The following is a 26,103-nucleotide window of genomic DNA, read 5'->3' as shown; positions in this document are numbered from 1 at the left end:
AGAGCTGACACCAGACATAATGAGCTAACAATCTGTTATCTCATCTAACTGCAGAAGCACTGGAAATTTACATAATCCAGAATATCTAAAGCATTTGACTAAGAAAAACAAAAACAAGAGATTTTTAGCAAAAACGAGGGCTTCACCTGATGTGCTGGCTTGCAAGTTTCACAACTGGACAGAGCAGTATCACAAGTACCTGATTCTATAAAAAAATGTAGAAACTAGATAGACTCTAATGTAAAAAAAAAAAAAAAAAAAAAAAAAAAAAAAAAAAAGTAAAATTGAATTTTCACTATATATACAGTTAAGATGGCACTGCCTAGTAACTTAAGTAGGTAGCCTAAAGAGGCCAGTTTTTGCAGTAAAATCAGACTTGTATGAACAAATTACTAGTAATAAGTCTGTACGTAAGTGCTTCTCTGCTTGTATCCAAGAAAAAAGTCATTATCTGAAGCAGTTTGTTTTAAATACACTAGAAAAAGAAATATTAACAAGTACTGCACAGTTAATGATAGCAATACTCTGTCTGTAATAACTAATACCAGTTAGTAGCCTGTTAAACAAAGTGCTCCTGAAAAAGGTATATCCACCTGTTCCCAGTAGGTAGCCTGCTTCCTACTGGAAGGACCAGACCTGTAATTGTAAGCATTGATAGTCCAAAAAAATACACTGGAGTGTGAAAGTGGTACAGCAACTGTCAAAACTCTCTAGAACACCACTAGTATGATAATGCTGGAAGTGCTGAATCTGCATTTTGTTATTGTACTACCACCAAATTTGCAAAATGCATTATTGTACTTAGAAGGAAATGAATTACTAGGAGGGTTTTATTCGGTTTCCTTCACCCCTTGCAGTGGATATAAAAAGTGTACACACCTCTGTTAAAATGCCAGGTTTTTGTGATATAAAAAAATGAGACCACAATAAATAATTGTAATACTTTTCCCACCTTTAATGTGACCTGAGTTGAAAAACAAACAAATCTGTTAGGGGAAAAAAATATAAAAAATACAAAACGTACAAAGGTTACGTAAGTGTACACACCCTTAAACTAATACTTTGTTGAAGCACCTTTTGATTTAATTACAGCATTCATTTTTCTTGGGTAGGAGTCTATCAGCATGGCACATCTTGACTTGGCAATATTTGCCCACTTTTCCTTGCAGAAGCACTCCAAATCTGTCAGATTGTGAGGGCATCTCTTGTAATCAGCCCTCTTCAGGTCACTCCACAGATTTTCTGTTGGATTACATCTGTGCTCTGGCTGGGCCATTCCAAAACTTTAATTTTCTTCTGGTGAAGCCATTCTTTTGTTGATGTGGGTGTATGCTTGGGGTCATTGTCGTGTTGAAAGGTGAAATTCCTCTTCATATTCAGCTTTCCAGCAGACACCTGAAGGTTTTGGGCCAAAAGTGACTGGTATTTGGAACTGTTCATAATTCCCTCCACCTTGACTAAAGCCCCAGTTCCAGCTGAAGAAAAGCAACCCCAAAACATGATACTGCCACCGCCATGCTTCATCGTGGGGATGGTGTTCTTTTGGTTATGCAAAGTGTTGTTTTTGCACCAAACGTGCCTTTTGGAATTGTGGCCAAAAAGTTCAACCTTGGTCTCATCAGACCATAACACATTTTCCCACATGCTTTTGGGAGACTTGATGTATTGTTTTGCAAATTTTAGTAGGGCCTGGATGTTTTTCTGTGTAAGAAAGGGCTTTCATCATGCAACCCTACCCCATAGGCCAGACATATGGAGAATACGGGAGATTGTTGTCACATCTAGTACACAATCAGTACTTGACAGAAATTCTTGCAGCTCTTTCAGTGTTGCTGTAGGTCTCTTCGCAGCCTCCCTGATCAGTTTTCATCTTGCCTTTTTATCAATTTTGGAGGGACTTCCAGTTCTTTGCAATGTCACTGTTGTCCCATATTCCACTTTTTGATGACCGTCTTCACTGTGTTCCATGGTATATACAATGCTGTGGAAATTTTTTTGTACCCTTCCCCTGACTGATACCTTTGAACAATGACCCCTTTGATGCTTTGCAAGCTCTCTGCGAATCATGACTATTGCTGTAGCAGGTGTGGAAATGTCAGGAAAATCTTACTAGGACAGCTGAACTTTATTTTGGGGTTAATCAGAGACTCTTTAATTGATGGCAGGTGTGTAACCAAGAAGACTGAAAGCTGTAATTAAAGCAAAAGCTGCTTCAACAAAGTATTAGTTTAAGGGTGTGCACACTTATGCAACCAGCTTATTGTATGTTTTTTATTTTTTTTATTTCTTATATTTTTCCCCTAACAGATTTGTTTTTTCAATTGAATTGTACAGGTTATAGGTCACATTAAAAGTGGGAAATGTTTTCAAATCATTTATTGTGGTCTCATTTTTTATATCACAAAAACCTGGCATTTTAACAGGGGTGTGTACACTTTTTATATCCATTCTATATCACTATGCACTTGGAGAAAGAGGCTCCAACCAGGAAGAATAATCAGATTTATACCTGGGAAAGGAGGAGGACTTGGCTTAGAGGTGTAAGAAAGAAATGATAGTGATGTATGTCTATGGATTCATTTGCTGAGGATATCTGCTTTGGAGAGAGTGAGCCTCATAAGTGAGCATTTTTTATGGTGGATTAAAGACATTTTGCCTTTAGGAAAGGTGTCTCTGCATTATCAGGAAGTGAAATACTAAAGCCTTCTGTTACCACTGTAATGGTACAAGTTTTTAAGGACATTTTTGAGAGTGCCTCATTAGAACCAACTTATTAACCTCCTGCACCCCAAAAGCCAGAGTTTTTTTTTTTTTACACAGTACAGGAGCAATGTAATTATCTTTGCAAAAATCCATTGGCAGATCCTGCACCTGTGTCTTTGAATACTGCCGAGGACTGTAAGTTAGTGACATGACCCAGAACTCTCTCAGGTAATAGTGAAAATAATGTGCTTGAAAGGCCTGTCAGGTGCATTCCTCAAACTCAGCATGCACACAAACAAGGCAAGTCCCATCACAACACATAAAGCTACATCTCATTGTGTCACAACTACCAAGCCCATAAGGCGAAACACTCCACAACTCAATATTCTGGTAATAGGAGACACTGTTGTGAGAAGCCAGGATCTGCCAGATCACACAAACACTCAGATCACTTAACTCTAATTACCAGTATGACTCAGTCATACTCCATGTGGGCACGAATGATCTGAGATGTACCTCCTTGTACTATATGAAGAGAGACATGATTGAGCTCTCAGAATGTGTGCCACAGGCAGGTATGAGCCAAGCAGTGAGCAGCATTCTACCGTCTCGCAAGGATGATGCTACAGTACCAGCAGAAAATTATCGACTTTAACATTTGGGCTAGCTACTGTTGTCATTCCAAAGGGGTCCAATAGTTGTAAGCCTGGGTGGTCATCGTTGACAGGCCATGCTGCTTTGCCAGGGATGATCTTCACTGGTCACCTCTAGGTTTGGGATATTAACCAAAACATTATCCACCCCAGTACTGCCTTTTTTTAGGCATTGCCAAACAGACAAGCCCTCCAACATAACACAAACTACTCAGAACATGCTAAAGGTGTTACTGATCTGTGCTAGGAGTCTCAGTAGGAAACTGCACTCCCTAGAGGCGCTGTCATTACCCTGAACCCTGAAGAATGCTGATGTCTGTGCAGTTACTGGAACATGGTTCAAAGCCATGGAAAGCACTATGGCAGTACATGGCTATAATGCCTTTCATACATTTTGGTCACCCACTGAACATGAAGGATTAAAAGGTGTAGGTGTATCTCTCTACATAAAGGATAAGCACTCATCAAGGCTGCTCAAACAATTTGACGTACTTGACTTACTCCATTTCCAAATAACCATGGGAAAAATCCATTGTCATATTCATGCTAGCTACAGGCCCCAGGAAATCCAGACATCATACCTGAAGTTTCTAGAATCATTCACCATCTAGCCCAATACCATACTCGTGGGTGATTTTAAGTACCCATGTGTTAATTGGGAGGCATACACAACCACTAACATGCAGACCCAAAGATTTCTTTCTAAATTCAAATGCAGTATAGCAGATAGTCTGCACTCCCATTAGAGGAGTAAATATCCTAGATTTGGTACTCACAAATATGGGAGAACGCTGCACCCTTTCAAGTGTAATGTCCTCATTGGTAAGATCAGATCACAAAGTGATCCCCCTTGAAATAAAGGTAAAAAAAACTTATCTAAGATAAATTACCCCATATTAAGGGATGGTGTAGCTAGTTTTCAAGCTCTCCCAAATCCATAAAACACAGAAACCTATGCAGAGGTGTACACAAAGCTGTGTACAACAATATAAACAACTGCATAGAAAGAGTAGTACCAGATTGAAATAATCCCCAGTCAAACTGCAAAAACAAGCCTTCTTGGTGGACTTTACGTATTAATAGGTTGTACAACAAAAGAAAGAAAATCCTGTTGAGGAGTGAGAGGGAATGTGCAAAACAGAGCAAAAATCCCCTCATTAGTCTAAACAAGTGAATCAGGGAACTATTCAAGTCTCTCAAAGTAGATTTTGAGGTAAAAATAACCTCCAAAGCTAAGGATAACCGTAGGCATTTTTCAGTTATGTCTGCATTCTTAAGAGCAACACCCAAGAATGTGCGGAATTAGTTATAGACAACCTCACTTATACTCAACTAGAAGATGACAAATTCATCTCAAATTTCACCTCCCCATCACCCCCAGTTCTCCACTAGGAAATACCCTCCACCTCTCCTCTGCTAAGTATCACAAAGAACAGGTTGCCATTGCACTCCTTACAGCTTAAAACATGGCTTCAGTGGGGCCTGATGATGTATACCTAGTTGCCACTTAAACAGCTTAAATCAGGATTTATCAGGCCCATTAGTATCTCTATTTAACCACAGCCTCTGGACTAGTTTTGTCCCGGTAGAGTGGAAGACATCAATAGTCATCTTACTGCATAAAGGGAAACCATCTGCTGACCCAGGAAATTACAGACCCGTAAGATTAACTAATCTTGCATGTAAGGCCATTGAAAGAATAATCATGGACCTGATAAATAATGGCAATAGGAAACCTCCAAACACCGGACCCGACTCAATTCAGCTTTGTCAGGAGCAGGTCATGCCTACTGAATTTGGTGGATTTCTTTTTTTTAAAACACCTTTATTGAATTATCAATTGTGACATAGGCAAATTTACATTTATACAAAAGTATGCAAAAGTAATCAAATTGTATTCATTTAACATTAACAAGCATTATACTTCACATATATTGCTATATATCATATAATCTAAGCAACATTACATAAATTATTCAATTTCTGACCTTTTTTTTTTTAAATGAGACATTTTTATTAAACCATCAGTTATGATGTACACAGTCATGCATTTATATAAATGAAAATGAACCACATTGACAGAATCCTAGTTGCAAGCATTTTGTATCATAAACCATACTGACACACACTACCAGTTGCAGATATTATGCATCACTTATAATCTACCTAACCTAATCATTTTCAGTCAAACATTACATAGCTCATTTAAGTCCTGCCTTCCTTTAAACCTTATTCCTCCCCTGTATGTATGAATTTGGTGGAGTTCTTTGAGAAAGTCATAAGGCCATGGATGAGGGTAAAACAGTACATGCTGCCTACCTTGACCTGGCGAAGGTAATTGGCACAATTTCCCATTCAGGTATTTATAAATAAACTCACAAAACTGGGCATAAATCCCTGTGTGTCACTACATGGATAGCCAATTGGCTCATGGACAGTACACATGTAGTTAAAGTGGGTGAATCCAGATCCAGCAAGAGGCCAGTTACTAGTGGTGTACCACAAGGCTCATTGCCGGGACCACTCCTGTTCAGAGTATACTTCTCTGAAGTCAAGGTTAATGTGGAAAGCCTCTGGATGACAGTAGGCTGATGACCGCAAGCAATTATTGAATCCCTCAGTGATGTAGAAATCCTTCAGACAGGTCTAGATCAGACAAATGATTGATGCCAGATCCATAGTCTAAAGCTAAATGTGAAAAAATGCATCATCGTACCCTTTGAGAAGTCAAATACCCCTGCAGATTATAATATCAGTAGCCCACCTCTAAGAGTAGATTCAAAGGTTAATGATCTAGGTACACAGATAGGTAGTAGCCTGAACTTTGAGCGACATGTGTCCACAAGGCCTTCTGCATGGCACAACTTACAAGTAAAGGTATGGCATCCAGAGCCAAGGAAATTATAGTCATATTGTACTCTGCCTTCATTGGACCAATAATAGAGTACAATGCATCATTTGTATTGTACATGCATGGGCACTTACAGCAGCTGGAGTGACCTCAGAGGTACCTCACAAAGAAAATACAGGGTATACACAGCTTTATGTGAATAGACTAAAAGCCCAACCACTTTACTTTGTCTCCTACCAATTAAGGGGTGAACTATGCCTGACCTATAAGACACTCACAAATATCCAGCCCTGATTGAGCTCCTACGCATCTGCAAGTCAAGCAGAAAGAGGGTCTCCTGGTCTAAGGATCTAAACTTAGTGATATAACATGCTGGAGAGACAAATATGTGTCTCAGAGATTGCCCCTTCTATGGAACAGGCTTTCTAGTCATGTGAAGCAGAGCCCCTGCCCTGGCCCTCTTCAAATGCAATTTGGATCAATGGATGGTGCATTGCAGTTTCATACCTGGGGTAGCACCAGTGTCCCTTATACACAGAGACGATCAGTAAGATACTGAAGGCATAGGCACAAACCCATGCCATCTTCCTGTCCTTAGGGTGCCATATATTGGGTAAATTTGGGTTATATTGGCTAGGCTTGTAAGGGCTGTTAAGCCATTAGCCTAATAATCTCCTGTGAACCAAATGTACATTTCTGCAACACTGTGGATCCTGGTTGTTAATTGCCAGACCAGATGATCCAGTGTCATGGGACATATGCTACATTGAAACCATGGCCAAGGAAGTCTGTGATTATTCTTTTAGGAGGAAGGACATCAGGCTAGGTCAGACTGCTTCCAAAGCTGATAAACACTTTATTAAATTGTGTCCAATGTGATAGACACCACTTTCAGAGCTGCAGCCCAAGAGTAGTAATTGGAAGGCATTCATGGCTTAAGATTCAGCTTTTCCCTAAGAATTTGAAGGGACAACTTTTAAATGCCCTGCTAAACAGGAAGAACCTTTCTGAATCCCTTCCCAGATCTTTAAAAAAGGGAGGAAAGGCTTAAATTAATATAGTATGTTAAGAAACTTCTCCTCCTCCCTGTACTTGGGTACTTTAGAAACTACCCCACTGAACAGCGCTGATTTGGCAGGATGACATCAAGAGCAGAAGAAACAGTTTGAAAAGATGCACTCTTTTTGAGCTTGTGAATTTTCCACCTCTGAAATATTTATCTTGGAAGGCTGTCTTTGTGGCAGCTACATTTTTTAGAAGAAGTTCTGAACTATAGACTTAAATGTGTCAAGAAAATTATATGATCTTCCACAAGGATTTGTGAAGAATTATGCTTCATAATCTTTTTTTATGTTGCGCAATGTGCAAAACAAAGTCTCAGTCAGCTAATCTTTAGTAATATTTTTAATTCACATGGTCAAATAAATGGTGAATTCTTTCTGAAAGCAATGCTGCTTGTAAATAACGAGATAGTGAGAACGAAAAATAGGTTGGAGCTTAAAGCACTGAGTGATGAGTGATACTTTATACATTTTCTCAACAGTGGAACTAAGAAGATTGTGGTTTTGAAAATTGCAATGAAGATTGTGCAAAATTGTATGTTTCTTCTCTCTCTGTTTAGAGCTTTTTCAAAAAGCACTTTCCAAGTGACAAGGGGCCCTATGGAATAAGCGCTGAAGTTATGGACACCTATGTTAAGAGTTGTGGTAAGAAGTTTGATAACCTTTAATATTTGTAACCTTGACTTAAGGCATTTGTTGTCATTACAAGACAAATTGTAGTACCAGAAGGCATGCATTCAGCTTGTTAGTTACATTTAGAGTCACTTGCAGACTTTAAAATTCCAAGTTAATGACACAGGTTGTGTGTAACAGTAACATGCAAGTAAGTGCCAAGATATGTTTTTGGAAAGGATTTTCTCCATGATTTGTAAAAATTAAGCTGTTTTATTCAGTAAGTAGTGGATCAGAGATGATGCTGAGGTTGCTGTTGAACTTGCAGAAGAAGATATTGCAGTCTGTAGTGAAGCAGAGATAATGTGGTATACAGCAAGATGGGAATTCAGCATCTTGTCTTGGGAGAAGACACATGCACTGTGATGTAAGGCACTGAAGACCCAAGTCTGCTCACCTACCCTACCAGCCTTGTTTTGCCATGTAACAAAGTTCATTTCACACTCCTTACTGTCATCAATTAAAGTTCTTGTGGTCATATGCCCTTAAGTTCTTTATTCATTTCCTCTCAGGACTGGCTAGATGGTCCCTCTCATACCATCTGGAGACGCTGGAGTTTCAGTGCATTGTGGGATGTTTGCACCATCCATCTCTTGTTATCAGTCAGCTTAAGTCTGTGGCTATCCAGCCTGCTTGTAGGAAGTCACCATCTGAGACACCTGGGTCAGCAGAACTTAAAACCAGTGCTGCTGTTTCTGGGACCCACCATAACCCAAATGGCTTAGTTTGTCATAGTTGAGGTGGGGCTACCAGGTGAATCGATGACAGGTTCTGTATCCAGTAGAGATACATCAAACTCTTTATTGATACCTAATAGGAACTTCCTTCCTAGTTGCAGGGTCTTAGGGACTCATTTTGATGCCACTGTAGGGCAGGCACACCTTATGAATTACTTCTTGTTTCTATTGTGATAAACACCCAACATGCTTGTGTTTGCCCAAACCTGTACATGAACCATTGAAATTGTTGGTTGTTGGAGCACGTAAGCCATGCTCCCCCCTTCGGGCTGCACATCTGGAATCCGAGGGTTTGATGCCTTTTCTTTTATATGGGCAAGGACATCAAGGGCCTCCACTCCTCATGCTCTTCTTTGGATGGTCATGGTCTGTTGTTTGGAATTTCTTGTGGCATGTGAAGGATGTCCTTCTCCCCATTTTCACTAAGTACCCCCCTAAAGCAGAGACAATTGAACCCACTGATCACCCCCTTGGAACCAGCTTTTAAGGATTATTTGTATACATATATATATATATATATATATATATATATATATATATATATATATGTATGTATAAATCCAGAGATTATATATATGAATGTATATATATATATATATATATATATATATATATGTATGTATAAATCCAGAGATTATATATATGAATGTGTGTATATATATATATATATATATATATATATATATATATATATATATATATATATATATATATATATAAAAGACGCTGTCGGTTCGATTCACAGCTAGAGAATCTTATGCGTGGAGATATGCGTGAATGGGCGTACCTTCGTTGAAGGTTGTGCGTCAGGGCTGGTAATTCGGCATGTAAAAATCAACTACCAATCATTAGCGGACCGGAGTTTCACTGTGGTGACCCCTAACCGGGTGTGTGTGTTTATATGTTTCATATATATATATATATATATATATATATATATATATATATATATATATATAGATTCACTTTATATCCTCAAAATACTAAAATGTTGAAATTCAGTATTTCAAAGCTATAAAGTCGAATTTTTGAAACATAGAAGACTCAGAAGCACGAAATTCAAAATCTCGCACACCAGAGATTTTGAATTTCGCACTACTAATGCACACACACAAACACAAGCTCTCTACTACATAAAAGCAGGGGGGCAAGCCACCCCGCACTCCCCCAAACAGCCCTACTTAAATATTCTAACTCCGAGGTCGCACTACACACAAACACACAGACAACACCACCATTGTCATGTTGAAAGGTGAAATTCCTCTTCGTCTTCAGCTGTCAAGCAGATGCCTGAAGGTTTTGGGCCAAAATTGACTGGTATTTGGAACTGTTCATAATTCCCTCTACCTTGACTAAAGCCCCATTTGCAGCTGAAGAAAAGCAACCCCAAAACATGATATTGCCACCACCATGCTTCATCATGGGGATGGTGTTCTTTTGGTGATGCGACGTGTTGTTTTTGCACCAAACGTACCTTTTGGAATTGTGGCCATAAAGTTCAACCTTGGTCTCATCAGACTATAGCACATTTTCCCACATGCTTTTGGGAGACTTGATGTATGTTTTTTCAAATTTTAGCTGGGCCTGGATGTTTTTCCTGTGTAAGAAAAGGTTTCTGTCTTGCAACCCTACCCCATAGTCCAGACATATGGAGAATACGGGAGATTGTTGTCAGATGTAGTACACAACCAGTACTTGCCAGAAATTCCTGCTACTCCTTCAGTGTTGATGTAGGTCTCTTGGCAGCTTTCCTGACCAGTTTTCGTCTTGTATTTTCATTAATTTTGGAGGGACTGCCAGTTCTTTGCAACGTCACTGTTGTCCCATATTTTCTCTACTTTTTGATGATTGTCTTCACTGTGTTCTGTGGTATATCCAATGCTGTGGACATTTTTTGTACCCTTCTCCTGACTGATACCTTTCAACAATGAGATCTCTTTGATGCTTTGTAAGCTATCTGCGAACCATGGCTTTTGCTGTAGTAGGCAACTGAGTAAATCTCAGGAAAATCCTACTAGGAAAGTTGAACTTTATTTGGGGTAAACAGAGTCTCTTTAATTGATGACAGGTGTATACTCAAGAAGATTTAATGCTGTAATTAAATCAAAAGGTGCTTCAACAAAGTATTAGTTTAAGGGTGTGCACACTTAATGCAACCAGCTTATCGTACGTTTTTTTATTTTTTTATATTCTCTCCTCCAACAGATTTGTTTGTTTTTTAATTGAATTGTACAGGTTATAGGTTACATTAAAGGTGTGAAAAGTTTTGAAATGATTTATTGTGATGTCATTTTTCATATCACAAAAACCTGGCATTTTAACAGGAGTTTGTACTCCTTTTATATCCAGTGTGTGTGTATATATATGTTTGCGTCTTTCGGCTTTTCCCGGTTAGGGGTCGCCACAGTGGAACGCCGGTCCGCTAATGATTGGTAGTTGATTTTTACGTGCCGAGTTACCAGCCCTGATGCACAACCTTCAACGAAGATATGCCCATTCACGCATATCTCCACGCAGAAGATGTTCTAGCTGAGAATCGAACCGGACAGCGTCTTACTGTGAGGCGACAGCGCTACAGCAGCACCACCACCGCGGCTTATGTATATATATATATATATATATATATATATATATATATATATATATATATATATATATATATATATACATACACATATACACGTACACACACACGTCAACAAATTGTCTGCATAATGCATATATTTTTATATATATATATATATATATATATATATATATGTACATATACACACACACACACACACATCAGAACAAATTATATGTCTGCATAATGCATAGACAGATAGCATGGTAGTGTATTATGCACTAGTGTCACTCCCTGTGAGCCAGGGCATTGGTACAAACTTCTGTATTGTGAAGACGATATTCAGTTCATTGTCATAATTAGCACCATTTTTGTTTATAAAAATATTTAAAAAAATGACATAAAGTGACTCAGGCAAGTAACTGTTATGATGTTCTTCGTTCCCCATTGCTGCAGTCCTTACTATTGGGTATAGTCCGCGTCCAGTCGGCCCGAATACCAGAGTATAAGGCTGACGTCGGTCAGAGCGCATTAGACTGACGTCAGTACGTCAGGGTACTAATGCGCATGACCGACGTCATATCCTCAGTCTTTTTTGCCGCATGGTCCGATGCAGAAGCAGTTTTGCGAGTGCAGGTTGGCGTTCTGAAATATTTCCGAAACCGGAGTTTCAGACCGAAACAGAGTTGGCTAAGTACCCCGTTGGGGAACATTTTGGTTTTTTCTTGCCTCAGTATTTAACCGGATGTCAGAAAAAGTGAATAACTGTATTTCTTGTGGGAAACAGATACCTCATAGGGATTACCATACCTTGTGTATACCTTGTTTAGGGCCTGAGCACGACGTTGTTGGTTGCCGCTCTTGTGCTAGGTTTAACAAACGCACTATTAAGAGGAGGTTAGACTGTGCCAGATTAGTGTTTGGGAAGCGTTGCAATTATAAAATGCCGTCGGATGCTCCGACGCCCGCTTCGTCCAAGAAGCGCAAGGATAAAACAGCGAAGCCTAGGGTTGATGAACCGGCAGTCCCGGACGTCGGTTCTTTAGAAGGCTCGGTGGAGCCTGAGGTTTTGCCAGGAGTTTCCATGGAGTCTCAGGCAGAAACTTTACTGTTACAGGATGTGCCTTCTCAGGAGGTAGGCCAGGCTGAGGGGGCTTCTCAGGTAACTGTTCTTCCCTCTCTTCCCAAGGTAGTTAGAGCCTCTCCTTCTGTTGCCAAAACTTCTTTGAGAGGTAGGCCAAGTTCAGCTTCAGTGGGGGCTTCTCCTAGCATTTCGGGTTCTGTACCTAAGAAACATATGCTTAAAATGGCAGAAGATTTGATTACTATGATTAGAGGTTCTATGCCCCCTCCTGATAAGAGGCCTAGGGTGGAACAGGAGTTTGATAGTTTTGAACAGTGTTCAGAGGCTTCAGAGTCTTCTGCGGAAGACTTGCAGGAGTATCCTACTTATTCTGATTCTGATGTGGATGATTCCACTCCTACGGCTTCTCCTCCTGAGGATTTCTCATTTTCAGAGACTCTGCATTCCATGAGGGAGCACTTTAAATGGGAAGGCCAGGATTACTCTGATTCCAGGAAAAGGCTTAGGGAATTCTTGTTTTTACCCCAGCATAGGCCCTTAGCTATTCCTCCTGTATTGAATGTGGTGGAAGATGTTTTTGCAGAGGCTTCCCTGAACCCTGACTCTTTGCCTCCTGCTCCTGTTAAACCTGATAGGTATTATAGGGTGCCCGAAGCTCATAAGTGTTTGTTTAAGAGTCCTAGGGCGGACCCAGAAACTGTTTCTCAGGGGCCTAAAGGTGTTAAGGCTTCTGTGGTTAAAAATCCTGTTCCCACTGATAAAGAGGCAAGGGCTTTGGATAGGTGGGGAAAGAAAGTGTATACTTCTTCCACTCTAGCCATGAGAGCGTTGAATTGTCAGTTTCACATGCTAAAATATCAGAATTATCTCCTTTCACAATTGAAATCTAAGGTGGATGCTTTGGCGGAAGGTATTGAGTGTAAAGAGTTGCTGGATTTGGTTCATGTGTCGGAACAAGTGGGTAAGCATTCTTTGCAATGTGGTTTTGATGCTGTACAGGCCTCCTCGAGGGTGGCTGCCACTAGTTCTGTTCTTCGCAGGCATGCCTGGTTGAGGGATCAGAATTTAGCTGAGCATGTTAAGACAAGGATTTTGGATGCTCCTTTACAGTCTGATGTGTTGTTTGGATCACCTGTGGAAGCAGTTTTAAAGAAAATGGAGGACAAAGCTAAGTCTATGCAAACTGTTAAAGATTTTTGCAGGTGCAGCCACCAAGTTTAGTAGAAATTGGCCTGCTAAGGGGTGGACATATCCTGCTTATGATTCCCAGTCTAGGGGTAGGTCTAGACGTGGTAGGGGCAGGGCTCAAGGTTCTTTTAGGCCTAGTACAGGAGTTCACCTGCTCAGACTTCTGGTGAGGGCAGGGGCCAGTCCTTTCGTAAACAGACCCAATGACCTGCCTTTTCAGCTGCCAGTAGATTCTCGTCTGGCAGCTCCTTTGGGAGGAAGACTGTCTCTTTTCAAAGAAAATTGGGATTTAATTACTCAAGACAAATGGGTGTTGGATATCATTCACCACGGTTACAGATTTTATTTCCATACAATGCCCCCTTTCAAAGGCATGCCAGACGTTCCTCCTCCACAAAGAAAAGAGGCTCACAAGCAAGTTTCTCAGTTACTCCAGATGGGGGCCATTCAGCCAGTCCCTGTATCAGAAAGGGGCCTAGGATTTTATTCTCGCCTGTTCCTAGCACCAAAGAAGGGGAACACGTGGAGACCAATTTTGGATTTATCTCTCCTCAACACTTATCTGGACATTCCCAAGTTCAAGATGTTGACGTTACAACAGCTGTTACCTCTGCTGGGCAAAGATCACTGGATGGTAACTTTAGATCTCAAGGAAGCTTACCTTCATGTGCCTATAAGGCTAAGTTGCAGGAAGTATCTGCGGTTTCGAGCTGGAAATTCTCATTATCAGTTCTCTGCATTGCCCTTTGGCTTATCTACTGCCCAGAGTATTCACAAAGGTTCTGGCTCCAGTGATAGCTTACTTCAGGCTTCAAGGAATTCAAATCTATCCTTACTTGGACGACTGCCTGATTCTGGCTCAAGAAAAAGAAGACCTTCTACAGCATCTGGAATATGTTATAGCAGTGCTAAGATGCCTAGGGTATTCTGTGAACGAAATAAAGTCCAGTCTAGTACCCTCTCAAGACATGTGCTTTCTGGGTGTGAGACTGAATACAGCAGCCCAGATGGCCTTTTAACCCCGGACAAACAAAAGAGTTTATCACTTTACTTCCATCAACTATCTCATCAGTCCGTGCTGACTGCAAGGACAGTCCTTCAAGCATTAGGGTTCATGGCATCTTGTATTCTGGTGCTTCCCAATGCCAAACTGCATATGAGGAAGCTACAATGGTATCTCAAAATGTATGGACACAGCACTGCCAGGATTTGGACACTGTCATTCAAATAATACCTTGCCTTCAAAAAGAATTTTTGTGGTGGGCTCAGGAATGTCACCTAAACAAGGGACTCTCTGTGACCCGCCAGAGGCGAGTCAGATTTTAACGACAGATGCCTCGGACATTGCTTGGGGAGCTCATCTAAATGGAAAGTGGATACAAGACAAGTGGCCTGCCAGACTACAGCATCTACATATCAACATGAAGGAGATGTTAGCAGTCCAGTTTGCATTAGTGGCTTTCAAGGAGTTACTTCTTCCAGGGCAGGTGTTGATTCTAACAGACAACACAACTGTCATGTGGTACATCAACAAGCAAGGGGAACGATTCTTATCCTCTATGCAGGCAAGCAATGATTTTATGGGAGACTGCGCTAAGCTTGCAACTAACTCTTCAGGCAAGGTTTCTGCCGGAGCACAGAACTCCTTAGCAGATGTGTTAAGCAGACAAATCATGGATCCCCACGAGTGGAAACTGGATCTTCATGTATTTCGAAAATTGACAGTGTCATGGGGAACTCCAGACATAGATCTGTTCGCTTCTCCACTAAACCACCAGCTGCCACAGTATTGCACAAAGGGGTTTCATCACACAGCTTGGAAAGTGGATGCTCTGTCTTTCAGTTGGAAAAACCTTCATGTGTATGCCTTTCCTCCTCTGCCTCTTCTTCCAAAGGTACTATTAAAGGTCAGACAAGACAGGCCAAGGATGATTTTGATAGCTCCAGATTGGCCTCGGCAACACTGGTACCCACTACTACGGAGTCTGGTAAGGAAGCCTCCATGGCCTTTACCTCTGATTCCTCATCTGTTATCTCAGAAGGATGGTCATCTGCTCAATGTCAAGCTTCACTCTCTTCATCTAACAGCCTGGCATATTCTGTGTTGAAACACAGCAGGTCTCAACTTCCTCAACAAGTTTTAAATGTGATTATGGAAGCTAGAAGACCTAGTACAAGGAAAGTGTACGCAGACAAATGGAAGAGATTTTTATTTTGGAGTACAGCAAAGAATTTGCAGGTTTCTGAGCCTAATTTGAGTGTGGCTCTTCAATATCTTACTGAGTTATTGGACAACGGTTTGTCCTTCTCTTCCATTAAGATTCATGCTGCAGCAATTTCAGCTCACTATGATTGTGACCCACCATTGTTTTCGCATCCTTTGTTCAAGCAGTTTCTTAGAGGGGCAAAGAATATAAGACCCCCACGTAGAGCTCCTACTCCTGCCTGGGATCTCAATTTCGTGTTGGAAAAACTTACTCTACAACCTTTTGAGCCTGCGGCTACTGCTGAATTGAAATACTTGTCATGGAAGACTGCTTTTCTGTTGGCTATTACTTCTGCAAGAAGGGTGTCTGAGTTGCAGGCCCTTATGGCAGTAGAGCCATTTTTGATTTTCCATAAGGATAGGGTATCATTACGTACTAATCCTTCCTTTATGCCTGAGGTGGTTTCTAGTGTGGCTTTAAACCAAACTATTCATTTGCCTACTTTTTATGCAGACCCCCAAAATAAAGGGGAAAAGATTTTGCACACTTTAGATGTACACAGGCAATTGCGTTATTATTTAAGCAGGACTAAGGATTTCAGGCAGTCTCAGCAGTTGTTTGTTTCTTTTGCTTTGAGTTCACAGGGCAAGCCTGTGTCAAAACAAACTATTTCTAGGTGGATTGGCTTTTGCATTGCATTTTGTTATTCCCATCATGGCAAGGAGATTCCAGCTGGGATTAGGCCTCATTCCACTAGGGCTACTGCCACTTCAACAGCATTTCTAAGGGGTGGCAACTAAGGATATTTTGGAAGCAGCTACTTGGAGTTCAGTGCATACTTTCTCTAAGCATTATCACCTTCCTATCTACTCTAAGTCTAGGGCTGGTTTTGCCACAGCTGTTTTGCAAGGCATGTTGTCAGCTCCTGCTTCTTTATGATTTGCCAGCCTCCCTTACCTCTGCTTTGGGATTCTACCCAATAGTAAGGACTGCAGCAATGGGGAACGAAGAACATAGTACAGTTTTGTACCTACCATAAATGTAGATGTTCGAGGATCCCCATTGCTGCAGTCCAATTTACCCTCCCTCCTTCCCCTCTGTGTTTAGGGGTGGTTGTGTAGGTGAGGTTACATGCTTATATTTTTGTATATATTCTTGTATATATTGTACATATTTTTGGTGCAGGTATTTTGGGCCTTGTCTTTTTAGGGTCTTCTGACATCTGGGGCAAGAAAAGACTGAGGATATGACGTCGGTCATGCGCATTAGTACCCTGACGTACTGACGTCAGTCTAATGCGCTCTGACCGACGTCAGCCTTATACTCTGGTATTCGGGCCGACTGGACGCGGACTATACCCAATAGTAAGGACTGCAGCAATGGGGATCCTCGAACATCTACATTTATGGTAGGTACAAAACTGTACTTTCATCTTACAAAAGTCTTGCTTTTAGTGAAGGTATAAATTATATTTAAGGCTTTGATACCTAAACATGGTTAGTGTTGACACGTTACCTTAGGATAGGAGTTGAGGAACTGGAAGTTATAAATTTAGCTTTACATTACTAGTGCCAAAGGTTATTATTGTGTTAGTACCACAACTAGAGCTGAGTGCTTGGAGGAAGAAGCATTTAAAAAAAAAAAGACTATCATATTTAAGAATGTTATTTTGGAAATTGGGAGGTATGTGTTGTCCCCAAAAAAGCCATTTCTTTCTATAAGCCCTTAGCAGATTTGCCCAAATTACTTTCTAAGAATACTTTCCAAGAGTCCTGGTACTGAGTCAGTTTCAGACTTTGCTGGCTGGCACTGGTTTCCAAGAGTGTAGATTTTCCTCTCTGCTACCTAGTTAAGGAGTCTGGAAATTTGTGCAGGTGTAATAAGAAGAAATACTTGTCAACTGTGTTGAAGGTTAGGAACCTTCACTGTATTTGTCATCTGCTTAGATTCTGTTCCTGACTGGTAGATTAAGCACTGGTCAAACCTGATTACATCCCCAAGTCTAGACTAAGGGAAGACCACTTCCAGACCATGCATAATGCCACTTAGGTGAGCTACTAACTGGCTATCTGCAGTTTTGATTTTGCAGAAGCTGTGCTTAAAGCAGGAGGCTAGAACATAATACAATGCCTTGTTACCAGTATGCTGCACACAGTCGTGACTGTGAAGTTGTCCTGTCTTGAGGACTGGCACTAATACAGTATTCTAGATTCCAGTTTTACAGAGGGGAGTGTTCTTTGGGCAGACCTTTTATGCACTAATGGATAATCTGTTGGTGAAAGTGGGTCCCATTCCTCTTCAAAGGGGACCTGACTCCTCTTTTTGGCTTCTATGTGTCTAAGAAGAGGAGGAGGATTTGTTGACACCCAAACATATAGGTTTCCTCTACATCTATAAGTCTTTCCTTAATGATAGTTAGGCACCATTTAGGGTGCATCTTTTTCAGCCAGCTTGCTGCAGCTTCTACTCCCATCTGGGCCTGCTCCTGGGGGAACATTTCTCCTGGTTCTTCCTGACTGGTAAAACCATCTTTTTTGGTTAAATGAACCTGAAACTTAACTACTCTAAGTCAATCCTCATATTTTGTGGTCCCTCCTGTCTTTTCCTTAGTTGACAGTACTACTGTATTTGAGCTGTTACAACACATCTGGACTGTATGTCTCAGGAAGCAATAGAGGTTGTCCCGTTTTATCCTTGTCAGGATAAGAATGATGTTTCTTCAGTTTCTTGCCTATAACTTCCCCACTATCCCATCAGGACTCTTGAGGTCTCATTCTGTGATGTGGCAGAGAGCTTGACTGGTGTAAATGGTCCTTGGGAAGTTTTGTCATCTGCAGTATAGCAAGATAGTTTTTTTCTGGTGGGAGGGAGGCTTACACTTGCCAAGTATCTGTCTGATTTACATAGCTCTGCCCATTTATTCCCTATTGTTTGACAGGCAAATTCTGCATGATTTTCATCCAGGCATCCATCGGGAGATTTTGTGCTTTTTGCTATATTGTCTTTCTGCATGCTGTGTTATGCTGTCATGAAAGGAGTATGCATTGGGTGCAGTGTAGGCCTGAGTCCTGCTTCTGTAAGTGATGCAGCTCATCAGGCAGCCCTGTCATCCCATTTCCAAGAGGACATCTTCCATTAGGCCCTCAATCTCCACTACAAATTAAGTATCAGGAGATTAGCCCTCCAACTAGTTCTTCCATTACCTGGAACACAAGTTGAGTCTGGGTTAACTGAGCTGTATTCAGCTCTTTATCACTGTATACTACAGATCCAGCAAGAGGTCCTCACAGTAGTTCCCTCTAGTTCTAGTGTTTCAACATTGTTTCTGAGAGTGAAGTCTTGTTAAGTGGTGGATGTTGTAGTCAAAGCCTGGTAGGATCATAACTCTCATATACTCACATTGTAGGCTTCTCATAGCACTGCTTGGGGAGTCTAAGGGAGCTTCTCCCTGAACAAGTCCATCCTTGGTGGTATACCCTAATGGTTAACTTGAATTTGTAGATGCCTTCCCTAGGTCCTGTTTAAATGCTTTTTACGTGAAAAGTGGTGCACTCCCCCTTACTAGCTGCGGTGGCCTTGCAGAGGGCCCATGTCATTTTGTTTTAGCAGCTTTGATGAGGACGCAGCTCTGAGGCCAAGCTGAGCTCTGATCACTTTCTCTGGGCTAAAATGAAGCTGTTCCTCATGATTTTATGATACATCTGAAGACGTGAATATTGCTTTGAATTATAAGATATCTGTGACAGCAGAGGCACCATGTGGTTATGGCCCTCTGGCAGCAGACCTTTGCCTGTGTGTGTCTTGTATTAGTGTACAGCCCCACCAAATTTTGGATGAGCCTTCAGTTTCTGTGACCCTTCCTGCCACTTTTGACAGATGGTTGGCTCATGGGTTTAGCTCTTCCAAGCTTCTTTCGATGTTAGGTTTTCTTCTAATGTACTGAAATTATAGGCAGTTCTTCTGCCATTTATAGTTGTGAAGTCTAGCTTATTTTGGTCATTAGTTATTTTCTTTTGTGAGGACCAAGGCCATACCCCCTTTTGGGGGCATTATTGATGCCTGAATTTTGTCTTGGCGTCACTTTCTGTGCATGTCACTTTCCTGTGGTTGAGCATGTAGTGTTATTTGCTGTGACCTGCAGTCACACTCCTCCTCTGGAACTCTTTCTTCAGAGGCCGTGTCTGGTCTGAATCTTCTTCTAGTGGTGAAGCATTTCTACCACCATAGAGATCACAGTTCCTCCCTTCCGTTCAGTGCCACATAAGGGGGGGGTGTGAGATTTTCCTTCTTTGATTTAAGGTGTTTATGTACACATTTAGTCTTTCTGATCCCTGTCTTATCTCAAAGTTCACTGAAGAATGAAAGCTTAATTCTTATGTTGTCTGTGTGACTAAGTGGAGCATGGATTTAGACTCCCATTTCCTGGCAAAGAATAAGAAACATCCTTAGTATTGCTAGGGCTATCCACAGTCCACAGTCATTTGAGTTAGTTTCATCTACTTTAGGGCTTAGATCCTGGGTGTATTTCTCCTTGCCCTACCCACCTTGCAGTATGAGGTTTTAATTGTGGTTGTGGTTGCTGGGAAGTATTTCAGTCAGGAAACCAAGTGAAAAGTAATCAAGTTTAATTGGTGCAGCTCTCTGTGACACCCTCCCCATCACTTACAGGGAGGTTTTGGACTCGTGTTCTTGACTTGGGAGGTTTTGGACTTGTGTTCTTGGCTTGGGTTTGCCATTAGGACTGATGAGCATTCTTCTCCATCATTCCTGGCAGAACAGCTCCTTTGTGAGTACCTTTGAATAAACCCATCCTTCTTCCACTTGGCTTAGATCTCGTGTTTGACAAGTCTGACTGTGTGCTTTTGGGCCTGTGGCTTCTGTGATGTTAGAGCTTTTTTTTGAACTAAAGTCATTTCCTAGTATGGCCACCTCTGCAAGAAGGGTACCAGAGCTTCACACTCCTTGATGAAGCTGGATCTCCTTTGACCCCTCTCTGTGGACCTGTGACCTTACCTCAAACCCTCTTCCCCTTACAAGGTGATTTTGATTTTTACCAGTCCATTATTCAGTTTTTTTTTTGCTGGGGCAGAAACAGGTGAAGAAAGGGGTTCCTTCAGTGTTTGAATGTGCAGCACCAGCTTAGATGTCCTGTGAAATGGTTGCAATGGTGTAATTATATGTATTAATTGTTTACATTCTTTGTTCCAAAAACAGTAGAGATGGCTTTTTCCAGACTCACACTTCTTAGAGGACTCTGTGTTTCTTTTCTACCATTTGCTGGCCTATAACTGTAATCATTCTCCACTTTTTAAGTGTCTGCATCCAGTGCTTGTTTTGTTTATTAGAATGTCTTTATGGATGGCAACTCCAGAACCATCTAGCTGCCTGTATACCCTTTTTCATTGTGTTTTTTGTCTCATCCGTAACTCTGGAAATCAGGCCTTTGTAATTAAAACCATGCTGTTGGACTTTGACTTTGACCTGTCTTAGTGTGTGGTCCTCCAGTTCCTTCCACCTTTACTGCTTGACAGTCAGCTGCAGCTTTAGGATAAATTAACTAGGGTCTCTAATAATTAGCTACAACAGATGTAGCTAGTCATCTTGAGAGGACCTTCTTTGACAACTTAGGAGTGTCCATCTGCTGCCTTTTTTTTTGGCTGAGTGTCCCCTTTAGCCAGTCTGTGCAGTTATGATTCCCTATAAGTTTGTTAAGTGTATACTAATATTCTTCTTGTTGGTTGTGGGGGTGCCAAATACTCACTCATATTTCTTGGTTTGCATGAAAGTGCTCTCTAGTGATAGTCTTCAGTTGCATCATGGTATGCATTATCATCGTCATTATCATTTGATTGTCTGTTGCAGAGTGAAGAGACCTCTGGAAAAAAGATGCCAAATTATGATCAGTGGAAGGGATGAACTCAACCAAAGCACCTGTAAAGGAGGGTGGTCTTGTAGACATTTGATATGTTAAGGATATATTCAGCTGTTGAGAACAAATTTTAACCTCCAGGAGGAAACCACTGTTTTCTAATTATTTGTTTAATTGGACAAATGAACTGGACCTTCTCAGATCCTTTTCAGCAGTAACCCAGGCCACAGGGTCAAGAGGCAAGTACAAAAGGGATACAGTTCAATGTACCCAGTCACCCAGCATTTTAAAAATGTGGAGCTAACACAGCATGCAAAACTGCATAGTCATGTAACCAGGGATCAGAACTGAGTACTAAATCATGGATCTGTGAAACATAAATAGTACCAGTAACCTACTAAGCTACCCACAGAGGGAGGAGCATATGATGCCATCTAACAGGCTTTGAGCAATATGCTGTCAAAGAAGTTGAATCCTCATTTCTGTCTTTTCTGCTTTCCCAACTGTCACGTTTGGTGTTTGGGACTCTCTTTCATTTTGCTTCATTGGAGATTTTCACTTGATGTGAGTGATCACCTATTTCTTCATTTATTGTGCTGCTACTTGGCTGTTTTTTATTTGTAATTTCAAAAATATTTGCTCATTAAGACACTAAAGTATTAAGGTTTCTTACCAGTGCCATAGGGCACTTGCGTATACCATAGACTCCAAAGTCTTTTTGCTGTTAATTATATCATAAAGCCTGGGTCCCAGAAAGGAAGTTTAATGAATGGTCACCCTTTCTAGCTTTTGGCTGGAGTTGTGTCCTCTCCGGTTTCTAGATTTTGAATATAAAATGTGTAAAGTAGTATTCTGTCACAATAATTTATGAGCTCTTTATCTCTGCAGTTTGTTCTGTCATTTGGTTTATATGCTCATGCATTTCTTGGTAGGTGATATTGCAGTGTATGTGACTGTTCAACTAATAGCTCACTCTTTTCTAAAAGGAAGCTACAGAAGCTTTATTGTGATGTGTGTTAGCTCCCTGAACTAGCTTGCCTCCTCCTTGATCTGTTTTAGCAATTGATTTTAAACTCAGCCATGACATTTTCCATTCTTGACATAAACTGAGGCCAGAGACCTCAATATGAAATCTCTTTGTGCTGTTGTAATGGAGCAGCATTGTCTTTAGGACAATCCACCCATTTTGCCATGTTGCTTGGTGCTTTGCTTTGTGACTTTCAAGTTGTTTCTTAACACAGTTCTGGAGACATAGTTAAGTACAGTGATAGATCAAGTGAGTGTGTGTCATTTAATACAATATTTTTAATGTTTCTTGCATCACCACCTTTCTGCAAATCTTGGATTTTAACATCATTATTTGGGTTTGCCCTAATGGAACATACACATTACCCTGTTTTGATGGCATTATTTTTAACTGACTTTTTTTTAGATATCCACTTCATTACCAACTTTTTCATTGTTTATAACTTTTTTTCTATGTTTTTTCACATCCTGTCTTCTGTATTACCTTTTCGGTTGTTAGCACAACTAAAGCAGTCACTTCATTCCCCCAGTGAGTCTTGTTACCTCAGAAATGGTTTTACCCAAAACGTATTTGCTAGATTTTTTGCTAGATTGGTTAAAGGGGTATGCTATGTCATTGCCTTCATACCTGAGAGAGGTCTGCTGTCCCTTATTGAGAAGTTGAGAGTTCTGACTAGGAATCTAAGCCTAGATTTGCAGTAGTTGCTGTGGAAATGTATAGTTCCATCAAACATAAAAGATGGCTAAGGTTAACTTCCACTGTTTGTCCTTGTGGTGTAAGAAGAAGTGGCACCTGTCCATCCAGAAATTCTTCATCCACAATAACTACAGTGAGTTTCACTGTTAAGTATTAGCTGCAGGTAAGAATAGGCCTATGCACGAGGTTTACTCCCTCCGTGTGCTAACCTGGGATTGTGGAACCAAATTTTTTTTTTGCCAAGGATTTTTGTATATAGAAGTTATTTTTTGTCAATTTTATAGATAATTTACCTTCTGTTTTTTTTTTCCTGACAGAAAATATACAGTTTCAACAATTTATTGTAGATGTCAGTCATACAGAACCAACTTGTATTTGCCATATTCATTAATCTAAGGTATGCTATCTAGGTGTTTCATTGCAAATCAAAGATAGTAGTGTTAAGAACAGCAGTGGTGAGGAAATAAACCTGCGGTAACAGATTTTTGTATGCCTTGAGCACTTAACCACACCATCAAATCAGATCTGTCCTCTTGCGTCAGATTAGATTAGATTCAAACTTTTACAAAGGAGTTATGTTGATAATGTTTTTTGAACAAAACTGTATGGTTGCTGGTACCACTGATATTGCTAACCAACATGGCCAGAACAGTGATAGATGGTTAATTCAAGACTAAAAGTTACATTTGATTACAAATTATGTATACACTTCTATATAAATCTCTTGAAAATTAAGCAAACAGCAAATGTGTAAAAAGTCATTTAATGCATGAAAACATGTAAATAGACCCTTCTCGCTTAAAGCTTCATAAGTATCTCAGATACTCAAATCAGTCTATGTACATGTTTTTCCTGCATTAAATCTCTTTTTTTACCTTTGCTATGTGCTGGATTTTGTGATTTATTTGGACTATCCAAGCAGTTTGTGTGTTTTTATGTAGCTGCACACACGCGCATATATATATATATATATATATATATATATATATATATATATATGTACGTGTAATGTGTGTGTGTGTGTGTATAGATGTATATATATATATATATGTGTGTGTGTGTGTGTGTGTGTATGTATATATATATATATATATATACACACACACACACACACACACACACACACACACATACAAAAAAACGTACGTGCGTGTGCACACACACACGCATTTTTTGGTGTATGTGTTTTTAAACAGTTTACCCTGAGGTTATGTGACCTTCAGGTTAGGTATTTTTAGTCGTTTACAGGGGACATTTTCTCCAAGCCCTCAGTTAAGAAAACTTAAGTGCAAGCAACTAGTGACTGTATTTAGTTCAGGTGATCAGATTTTGCTGAAAAGGAAAACTGGCAGAAGTATGATATCCAAAAGGAGTTTTGGTCAGAAGTACCATGTTCAAAAGGAGTTATCTCTGATATAAAGGTGGTCACTTGCGAGGAATCACAAAGTTTGCTCTTTTGTATCACTGTTTAGATCAGTAACATTGAAAAAAGATCCGAAAATAAATGTTTGCCTTTTTGCTGATAACAAGTATATACAAAGGGCTAATGAACAAAAATGTATAGGTTCATAGGTTCATAGAATAGAAAATATTAAATGGGCCTTGAGAGATTAAATGATAGCTTAAATTAAATTCAGACTAATGCACCATGCACATAGCTGCTGTTAGTGGGAAGACATGAATTCTTGTAGCCAAAAGGATGGCATGATGGCATAATGGCAAGATCTCTGCCTCAGAGCTCCAGGGTCTGGGGTTCAAGTATGACAACCAGTCAGTGTCTCTGTGGAGTTTGTGTGATCTCCTTGTGGTTGTATGGGTTTTCTGAGGGTATTCCAGTTACAAAAACACACTGGTTACTTGCCTAAACTAAATTATCATATGTTTATTGCCTATTCCTTTTATTTTAGACAGTTTTTTGGCTGAAAATGGTTTATGGACCAGCCCATTTCCCTGATTGACAAATATTAGATAAAATAAAAAGCCGTCACATGTGTAAAACACGAATCTGTCACAGAGGAGTGGTAAGAATTCAGAATACAATATGTTGTTGTTTTCAGTTCTGAAAGTGTCATCTTTGTAGATATAGGCAGAGTAAGGGTCTGTGTCAGGTAACATATTGGTGTAGGATTTTACAGAAGCTAAAGGTAGACCAAAAATGTTTGATCCATATAGTCTTGAAGAAAGGAGGGAGGAACGAAGAAAGGGAGACTGCTAAAAATGTTCAAGTGCATAAAAGGATCCACATAGTCCAGATGGGTACCATCTCTCAAAAAATGTATGTGAACAGATGTACTTATGTTTAGAACTCAGTTTTAAGGTGCATGGTGGAATGAGTAAGGAAGACTAAAAAGTATTTTCCCCCACAGAAGTGATGGTGATTATTTAAACAGGCTTCTTGGTTAGGTGTTATGGTTAAATGCAATGAATGTATTCGGTAATTATGGGATAAATAGATCGGTTCTTGTTAAAGCAGGTTATGATGCTAGAAAAGTAAATCCATAATACTACATTTTTATGGTGAGCTGAAGTACACATATGCATTTATTTTGTAACTGTGCATTTTGTAATTTGCAGCTGGCTATTGTGTCATTACATACATTCTTGGGGTTGGAGATCGACATCTTGATAACCTGTTACTGACAAAAAATGGTAAGTAGAATGCTTTCTTACGCTTGTTTTTGCTTCTTAAATGTATTCTTTTTTTGTCAAAAATTGTGTTGCTTTGGAAATGTAAAAAATTAATTCAAAGTATATTTTTAGTTAAATAATGGTAAAGAACAACTGTATAC

The 26,103-nt window shown here is 40.1% G+C and overlaps 1 protein-coding gene across 1 annotated transcript in view; it reads left to right on the top strand.

The window, feature by feature from the left end:
- The window catches only part of PIK3C3 (phosphatidylinositol 3-kinase catalytic subunit type 3), a gene marked incomplete in the record, with an annotated part of 1,653,126 nt that overhangs the window by 1,311,529 nt on the left and 315,494 nt on the right, over positions 1–26,103 (top strand). The window contains 2 exon segments of the mRNA XM_044074431.1: positions 7,829–7,913; positions 25,889–25,963. Of these exon segments, the coding sequence (XP_043930366.1) occupies positions 7,829–7,913; positions 25,889–25,963 (160 nt within the window).

This window comes from Protopterus annectens, chromosome 6.part0, assembly GCF_019279795.1.
Source record: "Protopterus annectens isolate FY-2018-M chromosome 6.part0, PAN1.0, whole genome shotgun sequence".
NCBI lineage: Eukaryota > Metazoa > Chordata > Ceratodontiformes > Protopteridae > Protopterus > Protopterus annectens.
The sequence above is the reverse complement of the archived record's forward strand: the minus strand, read 5'-3'. Positions and strand labels throughout refer to the sequence as shown.